We start from the raw sequence: 12,106 nt of genomic DNA on the forward strand, positions 1-12,106 counted from the left end.
CATTGGAGCTGCACACCAAAAAATTATTAAATTTACCGGTGATGCAGATCTATAGATGACACAATTTGAAAGAACTTAAATAATCAGCATCTAACGAGGAAAAAAACACGAGTACGACTATGAAATGAAAACTGCGAAAAACTAACCTCAAAGCGATCAACCAAAAATTTCTAGTCAGCGTCTGATAATAAAGCGGAGGGTTCAATAAGACTTGCGACGAGGAATGTGTGCTGGTGGATTGTTGTTGGAAAATTGTTAAGTCATTTTCAAGGAAATTTATTCTCTTTTTTCAGTGTCGTTTATGGAAAACACCCTTGAAAGCAAAATTCTTACGCTAATCACCCTGTAATTCTGAGAGTAGGATCGAAATGATCGAAAACCGTCGTCTATGCGTGAGAAAAACAAACAAGTGTCATGAGTTTTTCTCTTTAATACTCGTTGATACCAACAATTTTTGAAAACTATAATTTTTTGTTATTTGTTGTGATTTTTTCCTACTGAAAATATTCTTATAAATTGCTGATCATATTTTCAATAGCATGCACCAAAATATATGTTGTTGAGTTAAGTACAACAAAAAGTATTCACGATTTAGTTCTCCCAATCCTTGAACATGATTATTTTGAAAAGGCGCCCCATAGTAAAGTAAGTCGTATTCACGGCAAACAAAAAGGACGGCATCTCAAGACCTACCATTTGATAGATTCAGTAAAGGGGAAGTTAGATAAAGTTTTATAAATTCAATAAAGGAAGGTTAAGTTTGACTGATTTTCACAGTTTATGAATTTATCAAATGAAAGGTCTTATGGTCCCATACCAAATTCCTGAACTTCTGGATCTAGATCCGGCTTCCGGAACTACAGGATAAAGAGTGTAAACAAATTGTATACCGTAAAAAAACGGAGAGTTAATTATAGCGAACTAACTTCGGATATACCGGTCTTCCGAATCCGGATTTATGCTATTCATGCTCAAAAACTGTAAACTCACTCACTTTTCTTCAAGAATTACATCTCTAAACCGTTTTTCAAAAACTTAAAATTATGAATAGTCTAAGGGTTTCATACGAAATTCCTGAGTTTGTTACGGATAATATTTATGATGGTATCAGTAATATGAGAAACACAATTACACGACCTCTCGATCCTTAGTTCAAAAGTCTTTTTTTACTGTGATTGCATGGGTTAAAGATAGATAAAAATACGAATTAGGAACAAAATCAGGGTGGAACTGTTTGAATGGTCTAGTGACGTGATTTCCACTGTTTGTATTTGGATCGCTTGAGCTTTCTGCGTAATATGAATTAAATTTAATAGGTCGTATTTGATCTGCTTCAGGATTGTACAAGAGAATTCAGCTTAAGAGTCGGGGAAAAAGGGATGAACACGAGTCATGCTTTTATTAAAACTATCTGCGATATAATTTGAATGGTTTCGTATGTAATATAGAACTGTTTTGTAAATAACAATTATATAAGAAAATGATTTAAGGTAAACCTGAATACAGTTAACGTATCACTTAATTAGTTGTGTGACAGACATACATTGTCAAATCCGTGTAATGTTTATGAAGTACCAACTCTCAAAAAACTATGTGGAAATTTCATGACATTCCGATTAGTCAGAAAAAAGTGACTGCCATTTAATTCAAGCTACTTTTGTCGTTTTCAAAACAATAGAATCAAAACAATTTCGTGGGTTTTTTTTATCATTGCTTCTTGATAAAAGGGAATACTGTACAAGCTCACCAATGACGATCGAAAAGAACGATTTGCTGCATTTAGGCGATAGCGAACATTCTGGTCATAAAATCGAGGTGATTACTCCCGAAAGTACCAAAAAGCTTCAAAAATTGGTTATATCAAATCGTTAAATGAAATGAGTTGAGCTGATAGCTGAGGCCATAAGAATGTCACAAGGCACTATTTTTAAAATTATGCATAAACATTTTACCAAGAGAAAATTATTTTCAAGTTGGGTGCCATGTTTACTCACAGTCGATTAAAAACAACAACGAGTCAGATTTTTTGCCTAGATGTGTGATAATGGATGAAACATGGATCCATCACTTCAATCCGAAATCAAAACGATTATCATCTGAGCGATTGGATCTACACAACTATTGTTAGACCATTTTTAGCATCGCGACAGTTCATTCAAAGCTAAATTATCTCCTACTGCTACTCTAGAGGCGCTACTGTGCATTAAACCACTACATGTGTTCCTAAAACAAGAAGCATTATCTTGTGCATACTGTCTTAAGATTACAGGGCTTTGGAACAGTAACCCTATAGTTTATGCTACTAGCCACACTCGCTTGTGGTCTCAAATGATTACCTGAGATGAGTATTTACTCGCTCCTAGTGACCTAACTCTCACATGCAGTTAATTTGGAATATAATTCTTCTTACAGAAATTTGCACTTTGTACCCAACGTATGATAAATATGTGGAATGCTGATGGTACGATCAATATTCAAGCCACGATCGACTTACTGGCCGATGGTCACGACGTTCAGGCAGTGACAGAGGCCACTCAAAAATGTAACACGGACGAAAAAGATACAATCGAAGATAGAGGATACAACTTTAGAAAATAAAACAAAACTTTTATAGAGTAGTTTACATAATGATGAAAATAAAATTGATTCAGATGCAGAGTCGTTTTAGTACAGCAACATCATTTCTATAAAAATATTCGTTTTCCATAAATTTAACAATGTGTACAGAATTCGGTTACCGGCACCCCATTTTTTCAACAAATCGCGAGATGCAGATATGCCAGGTCTGCTACGTGGACATCTTCCATACAAACAAGTATTTTTTTACTACTTATTCAATATACCGATGTATGTTATCTCTGTTATTAATCTTGTAATATTAAAGGATTTACTCAATAGTTGACTTTTATCATTCAATTAAAAAATAAAAAGAAAAAAAACTCCTGCAATTGTGCCCTTTTATGACATGGAAGCAGGAACCCAGTGGATCTATTCTTGGCTTATTTTTTCCCGACGGATTCCATACGGCTAGATGCTGGTTCTGTCCGGAGAAAACTAATAGGTACTATCAATCTCCTAGTGGACCCCAGCCCCTCGGCTTTGGAAATACCGAAATAGTAATAAAAACTATAAAAGATGACTTGTTCGTTTATACCTTATGATAAAAAAAGAACCGGAATTTTCATTTTAAAATTCCCGCGCTTGTCCAATCGGTAAACTTTTATTCTATCAACGTTGGCAACACTTTTATACACATTCTGTTAAAATTTGACGCATATCGTACGATTAGTTTTTGTTTGGCGTCTATACAAAAAAGTTGAAAAATTTTCGTGTGGCGATTTTTATAATGGATGAAAATTTAGAACAACATGCGTGCATCAAATTTTGTGTTGCAAATGGATTTAAGCGTTCCGAATCGTTGAAAATGTTAGAAAAGGCCTTTGGTGAATCGTGTCTAGGAAAAACACAGGCATACGAGTGTTATAAACGCTTCAAAGGTGGTCGTACAAGCTTGGATCATGACGAGATCCCTGGCCGCCCAACAACATCTGTTACTGAAGAAAACATTGAATCGGCGAAGCAAATTGTGTTGCAAAATCGTTCTGTACCGATTAGAGAGATTGCTGTGTTGTTGGGCATCTCTTATGGATCAGCCGAACACATTTTAACTGATGTTTTGGGTTTGAAACGCGTCGCTTCTCGGCTGGTGCCAAAAAAGCTGAATTTCATTGAATGCGCCGGCTCACACAGCGTTGGTTGTGTCGCAGTTTTTGGCCAAAAACTTAACCAATATCATCAACCAAGCACCGTACTCTCCAGATATGGCCCCGTGTGACTTTTTTCTCGTCTCCAGACTCTAATTGCCATTGCGGGAAACGCGTTTTGAGACCATAGAGACAAAAAAAGAGAATTTGCTGCGTGAACTAAAGGCCATACCTTCGGCGGCCTATAAAACTTGTATGGAAAATTGGATCAAGCGTTGGCATGCATGTATGCCGCAGGAGGAGAGTACTTTGAAGGCGATAATAAAAAAATTTATTAAAAATTGAAATTTTGCGTTTTTACCTTTTTTTATATATATAAAAAATAGGTATAGAATTCGCTCAAACTTTCGAAAAATTTTCCGAGGCCCGGAGGGCCGAATGTCATATACCAATCGATTCAGCTCGACGAACTGAGCAAATGTCTGTGTGTGTGTATGTGTGTGTGTCTGTATGTGTGTTGTCAACTAAGAGGTCGAGATCTCAGAGATGGCTGGACCGATTTTGATCAAACTAGTCGCAAATGAAAGGTCTCCCCGTCACCCAGAACGCTATTGAATGGTTTTGAGATCGGATGTTTTCTTTTTGAGTTATACGAAGTTTTATGTCAAAATTTTCAGTTTTTTGACAGTATCTGTCACATTTGACCTTGAAAACAGAATATGTTTCCAGACTTAGATTTCGCTCGGTAATACCTATCAAACAAGCCATAGATTGTTAAAATCCGGCCATTTTTAACGGAGATATCGATATTTTTGTGTAAGCCTTATTCCAGTAGAAGGAATTTTGAGCGCTGTATGAAAAAGCAATGCTTGGGAGCAACATGAAACACGATTTTTTATACTGTTACATATAATTGTTTCTAAGTACCAAAAAGACTGTGTACAGCATCCTTTTTTATGACAATTCGCCTCGGACCAATTTTAGCACGGTTCATTTTTGGCAACATAATCTTTCGAATATGGCATATGTAAACCAGATGATACCAGCATTATCGAGTTGGAAGTAATTCCATAATTATATTGATTTAAACTATTTACAGCAATAAATGCTGGAAGAACATGACTTCCATATACCATACGACTCAGTTCGTCGAGATCAGCAAATTCGTGTGTGACAAATAATTTCACTCAATTTTCTCGGAGATGGTTAAACCGTTTTCTACAAACTCAGATTCATATGAAAAGTCGTATACTCCCAAACAAGGTTCCTGAATTACGTTTGGATCCGACTTCTGATTGCGAAACCACAGGATGATATGTGAAACGAAATTAAAATAATGCAATTAATTTTTCTCGTAGATGGCTGAACCGATCTAAGATTCAAATGAAATCTAAGAATCAGCTATGATTCAAATGAGAGGTCTTAAAATCCTATAAAACCTCTTACTTTTTAGTCCGATCCGACTTCTGGTTTAGAAAATGCAGGGTGATTAGTATAAAAATGTCAATTTCACATAAATTAATCAGGTTTATCGGGTTTGCAGATTTGGATAGTCGATTACCAAATAAATTTATTTCAGTTTGAGCGGTATTCGTTTTTGGATTCGGAATGTACCCCCAAATTTTAATTCGCACTACAATTTCTCAAAGATGTCTACACACTGCTCAGGTGAATTTAACTGATTTCGGCTACACCGATTTTAGAATTCCGGTTCCAGTATCGAATCGATTCTCAAAGCTCAATCATTTTCTCAAAAAAGACCAAATCGAACTTCAAAAACAAATATTACAGGACTTAAGGTCCCATACAAAATTGGTGAATTTTATCCGATTCTGGAATTACAGATGATGAGTTTATAAATTTCATGTAAATTGTTTGGCGTAATAATTTATGGCCATTCGAAGCATTTTGGGCTATGCTAATTCCTGAATACCAGCTCTGGAAGTACCATAAATAATGACGAAAAACTCTAAAGTGGAACTTACTTCGACATCTCATGGAATGATCAATCGATTGTCACACGTTGTCAGATTAAAATTCGATACGATTTCGACATTACAGGGCAATGAGTGATTAAAATCTCAATTTGCCGTTTAAAACGACGATAATTAATATAATGTCATGAGAACTAAAACACCTAAGAATATCCATGCAAAAACACATGCGTATTGATGAAAAAAGGTATCATCTCACTGCTAGGTGGATTAATCACGTTTTTAATAAAATTCCGGTTCTTTTTTGATCATAAGGTATACAGGGCCCGCCATGTAACTTTTTTTTAACATGCAATAAAACACAAACGGTTCATCCGATTTCAAAATTTATTTTTTCATATTAAAGTACAATCCTTCCGGTTAATTGTGGAATATAATTTCATTCAGATGGCTGCCTCGACTGGCCTTGCAGTACGCCATACGATCGGTCCAGTTTTTTAGTACATTTTCGATTGTATGCAGCTTTATTTCAGCTATGGCTGCACAAATGTTGTCCTTCAAGGTTTGAATTGTCTCTGGCTTGTCCACATAACACTTATCATTGACAGCCCCCCAAAGATAATAGTCTAACGGCGTCAAATCACAGCTCCGAGGTGGCGAAACGACATCCGAATTTCGACTGATAATTCGATATTCGAAGACTGTGCGCAGAAGATCGATCGTAGCGTTGGCTGTGTGGCACGGAGCGCCGTCTTGTTGGAACCAAATGGTGTCCAAGTCTTCCGCTTCAAATAACGGGAAGAACCAATCGCTAATCATGGCGCGGTAGCGTTCTCCATTGACCGTGGCGGCGGCTCCTGCCTCATTTTCGAAGAAAAATGGCCCAATGATGCCACCACACCAAAATCCGCACCAAACCGTCACTCTCTGAAGATGCGTCGGCTTCTCCATGATAACGTGCGGGTTTTCCGTCCCCCAGATGCGACAATTTTACTTATTAACAAACCCGCCGAGATGAAAATGTGCCTCATCCGAGAAGATGATTTTTTCCCACACATTCCGCAACATTACCATGATTTTCAAAGTAAAACTGCACTATTTTCACGCTTTCCTCAAGCGTATACACAACCATTTTCGTTCAGCGGAATGATAAAACTAAGTTTCTTTCAAATCAGAAGTGACATTAAGGTTACCAATGTCGAAATATCCGCTAGTTCAAAAAAAAGTTAGATGACGGACCCAGTATAATCAAATTCAAATTAAACGTCTTATAGCCTCATGGGAGACTATTAAATTATATCCAGATGTTACTTCCAGCTTGAAATGACGAAACAAAGCACTACAATTTTTGAATTGTTGCAATATATAGTTCTTTATAGCCTCAGAAAATTACTATACATACTTCCGAGTTTATGTTTCTGAAATACCGGAAGAAGAGGTCAAAATTTCTATAATGGAACTTACATAAATTTTCTTATGGCCGCTAACGGGAAAAGCCTAGAACACAATAAATATATATGTATGTAAGAATTGATAGCAAAGCTTTCGACAGCCAGCTGTCCGGAGTCTTGTGAGTTTCGAAAGAATTTTAGTAGAAAGTACATATCAATACAAAACGCGATGAAATTGCAACATATTCTCGGTAGCCAGCTACTCAGGGTAATAAATACATAAAAAGATAATTCGAGAATTTACTAACAAACTCGCTTTCTAGTAGCAACATACATTGAACTAACAATCCTTCATTGCCAGGTAGATGTGCATTCGGACTTTGCCGGCGTCAGCATTGATCAGCATGCAGGGATCAGTGCAGCTCACACAATGTGAAACTACGTGCTATTCCCAAGCAAGTTGTTTCAGAGAAAAAAAAATTGCAAGCTTAATTGGCTCTGATCAATAACGGAGTAACAACGCACGGGCGGTCTCTAATGCTAATGTTAATGCTACACGGAAAGAAATCCGTTACTGCTGTTATGATTGGAAAATCATGAAACCAATCATTTTAACTTATCATGAAATCATGAGCAATAACTCTTCTTCCAAGAAAATTAATCTTGGTTCGAAAATGCGTTACTTGAAGAATGCATTTCATTCAAAGCTTGTAACTCTAATTTTCTACCCGGATATCACTTTGAACCCTCTGCCTCAAGTAATGTGATAGATTAATAGATTAATAGTAAAGCAAAAAGCAGACATTGAAAAACCTACTGAAAATGTTTACTTGATCCTGAAGCATGTTATTTAATAATCGTGTTGTTTTAACAACATAACATAAAAGTAAAGATAATGAACCAAAAATTGACATCATAAGGGACTGAGCAAGGCTACACTTTTCATTTGACAAACATCAATGTTACATTTTGTTCGAATGTATTCTTACATATTTGATGTGACCGTTGTAGCTAGAATAATATTCCGAGAGCTAGCGTTTAATTCGATTGTGAATTTGGAACACCATCTCATGAAAATCAGAAAAATATTTTTTTAAACCACTTTGATAAATTTGTTTTCATAGATATAACAACACAAGCTGTATTTATGCACCTAAATATTATGAATAAGACGATTTTTCTGCAAGAATTCGACATAGAGATTCTTTTTAAGAATCTTGATTCACTCGTGTTTCCTCATGCAGTTCGTTTATGTGTTTAAATTCTGAAACATAAAATCAAAACTGAAGTAATGAACGCAAGTAAACACGTTATCTCTTGCGTCATCGTTTTTCAAAAACAGAAAACAGAATATTTTCATTTTAAAAGAAGTTCGTCATGCTTTTCACTGAATTTATATTGCAAAAATGACCTTCGTTGCAAAAATCACACATAACGCCTGAATTTATGTTGCAAAAATTACTATCGTAGCAGAAACACGCCTGAAGTTATACCCAACAACTTCAAGTGCGTTACGTTTACATTTCATCGAAATCAGTCCGAATGGATCATGATCCGAGAAATTTTAATCATGGTGTATTATCATAACATGAAAATATATTATTTTCCCAAATCATGAATCGTTTTGCTCATTTCTAGAATCGGAATTTTGCCCGTGTAATAAATACGTAAGATCACATAATAAATTTTCAATTCATTTGATGAAGTAACGTATAACTTTATAAATTTAATTACCATGCGTTTGCTATTTTTGATACTGACATTGCAATTTCATAGTTTTTTTGTGACGGAGGTTCTATCAATCATTCATAACTAACACAATAGATACAAGATTAATCTATGGACAGTTTGATTGACTATAAAATAGTTTTCAAGTTTCAACTCACAACTTAGTTGATTGGAAACCTCGCGTCGTAGTAGAAGACGATTTGCAAACTTGAGTGGAATGAATTATTTTACAAGCTTATTTTTCTCTGGACTAGTAGCTTTATGTCTGGTAAATTCAAAAATCTGATGTGTTAGAGGAGATGCCATCTAACATTATTACATTAAAGGCAGAGTACTCAGAGAAACAAAAACAAACACAGAGTTATATCGTTGGAAAATGTGCTGAAGAACAGGATATAAAGTTGAACAGTGACTTTGCGAAACAATGGATGTACACAGGACTCCTTTACCCAGATGAGATATCGAAGGTAAATATCCAACCCGTTACTCAATCATGGTGTTAATATTGTCAATCTTAGGTAACAGAAGATATCAACATTAAATTATTGAGGTGAAAATTTCAATGAATTGGAGTGATAGATTACTACTTTTTACAGAAATATGCGGTTTGTCTTGACCGCGCTATAGGTGTCATGGATGCTGACGGGACGATTAATCCTCAACCTTTGATTGACTTTCTGGCCGATCGTTATGACGTTCAGATAATAACAGAACATATTAATAAATGTAACACGGGTGAGGGAGACACCATCGAAGATAGAGGATACAACTTCTACAAGTGTTACTGGGGTGACATGTCATTCAATTCGTATCTGGCCGGTACTTAGCATTGAAAATAAAAAAAAAACAATCCCTTATCCACATGGTGATTTGATAATGTATTTTCAAATTCAATTGATTCATTCAAATGAACAGGAAAATATATAATAAGTACAGGTGATGCAACATGCCGTTTTATTTCACGTGAATGCATTGAAGCTGCACATCAAAAAAATATTAAATTTGCAGGTGATGCAAATCTATAGATGACACAATTTGAAAGAACTTAAATACACTAAGGTCTCTTTTTACACTGTTTTTTTTTTCGCACGGTTTTTTTATACACGGCTTTTTTTACACGGATTCCGGAATTAACACGGTTTTTATTTACACGGTTTTCGCAATTAACACGGTTTCTGATGAGAGTTTAAAAAGAACTGTCATTTGTTTTTTCGAGAAAAATTTTAAAAAAGGGAACAGGTTGTCTGTAAGAAAACGATTATGAGAATTAATTTAAAGTTTGAAAGTGAACTAAAATCATTCATTCAACCATTCACGGGAGTATTGACTGTCGTTCCATAAAATGATTATTCAGTCTTCAGATCTTGAACCCCTGTCGTAAATTACACGACAACGTCTCTTCCGCACTGTTGTGGTGTATGATGTCAGCATCGTCATTGATATCATCGAGAATTTCGGAGCGTTGAAGAACTAGTCAAATTTACTTCAACTCTTCATCATATCGAGCAGTACAGTATTTCATACCCATTTGAATGATATAGCTCTAGTAGTATTATGATTTACCCTGATGAAATGAGTTGCTTCAGCATGACACATAGTGCACGCTCGTATCCGTACTGTATTTTACAGTATTGTACTGTATTTTCGATTCAAATACTGTGTACTGTTTTTACCCTCAAATCTACTGTATTTTAATTTGTACTGTATTTTTACACTGATTTCAGGGTGTACTGTATTTTTCACACTATAGTTTAATACAGAATTTTAAATCTTCAACGCATCGAATTTCGATCTGCCCTAAAAGGGAAATAAAAAATAATTGAGTTTATGAACTTGTTTTGAACGATTTGTTTAGTCTTGTTAAGACGTAGAGCCGTATTGAGTAAGCTTTACATGACATGCGAATACAACTGTGTGATGAAAACCGCGAAAAAGCTACCGCAGAAACGGTACTCGAACCCGAAAATAGTTCCTATCCTCCTAAATTGTTTTGCCAATTAAGCTATCCTGCATGTGAAGCATACAAACAAACGGACTAATTGAGGGCTGAAACACCTTGCGGAGGGATTGTTATTGAGAAATGACTACAAATGAACGCCGTAGGACCCGAGCACAGCTGAACATGCTCGGTTCTTCTGTTCAGTTAGGCTATTTGTATGTGTGTCTCACATGTAGGATAGTTTAATATGCAAAACGATTTAACCGTATTTGGCTTGCTACGGGTTCGAGTCCCATCTCTGCGATGGCTTTTTCGGAGTTTTCATTACATAGTTGTATTCTCATGTCATTTTTTCTATCTGTTTTCCTCGTAAGAAGCTGATCAAATTTATTTGCTTTTGTTTATTATTCACTATTTTAAGAAAACAGCGTACTGTAAAATGTACTGTATTTTCAAAGTCGATTTACTGTATTTCCTTGATTTTTACGCCAAATGTATTGTTTTTCGTAAAAAAATATACGAGCGTTACAAACAGTAATACCTTTTCTAATTTTATTTATATTCATCTCTATGAATTCTTCCCCTTTAATTCTGTCTCTGCGTGTATAGTTAAAAGTTTAGTTAAAAATGACTGTTAAGATCGTTAGTGTTAACTACACATCGCACCTTCGGAATTGAACATCAGACAAAAGATGAAACTTTTTCCTTTTTAATTACTGGTAAGCATGACTCTCAGTGAGCGTCGAGTCATCCAGAATCGTTTGGTAAAGTGAATATTGACACGATGATTGACCCTTATCAGAGATAAACGCACGATGTTATTATTTGATAATGCAATTTGAAAGCATTTAATGTATTGAAGGTTGTATTCATAAATCATTTCACTTACAATGGGTGCATGAACATTCGGAAATATTATGACTAGTGTAGTGACTTTGTGAAAGTGTAATAACGTGACAGTGAAATAGTGGAATTAAATGGTACATAAATAGTGCAACTATTGAATATATTCCGCTAACAGCTCCAGGTAAAAATAGTGATTATGACTAGCTATAAAATTGGCAGCAAACGTCAAGTACAAGAGAGTTAATAGAAGCATCACGCTCTGAAAGAAGCCATTTGAACAACTCAAGTAAAATGCACTTTTTTACAAGCTCAATTTGGTTTGGACTAGCAGCTTTATGTTTGGTAAATTTCAACGTTTGTCGCATCTGATATTATTATCTAATCGATTGAAAAAAAAAATTTCAAGGCTTTATATACAGAAAAACAAGAACAGTCACTAAATGTTATCATTGGAAAATGTGCTGAAGAACAGGACATAGAGTTAAACAATAGGTTTACGGAACATTGGAAATAAGTCCTAATTACAATATTTATCAACGCCGATTACTCAAATATCTTGAGCAG

At 35.4% G+C, this 12,106-nt stretch overlaps 1 protein-coding gene across 1 annotated transcript; it reads left to right on the forward strand.

Annotated features, from left to right (window-relative positions):
* The first annotated feature begins 8,931 nt into the window (after window positions 1–8,931).
* LOC131428446 (uncharacterized) lies at window positions 8,932–9,692 on the forward strand. The gene is made up of 3 exons (XM_058592402.1): window positions 8,932–9,025; window positions 9,084–9,224; window positions 9,354–9,692. The coding sequence occupies exons 1-3, from the start codon at window positions 8,975–8,977 to the stop codon at window positions 9,582–9,584; spliced, it is 423 nt and encodes a 140-aa protein (XP_058448385.1). The 5' UTR covers window positions 8,932–8,974; the 3' UTR covers window positions 9,585–9,692.
* Window positions 9,693–12,106: the final 2,414 nt, after the last annotated feature.

This window comes from Malaya genurostris, chromosome 2, assembly GCF_030247185.1.
Source record: "Malaya genurostris strain Urasoe2022 chromosome 2, Malgen_1.1, whole genome shotgun sequence".
Lineage (NCBI taxonomy): Eukaryota > Metazoa > Arthropoda > Insecta > Diptera > Culicidae > Malaya > Malaya genurostris.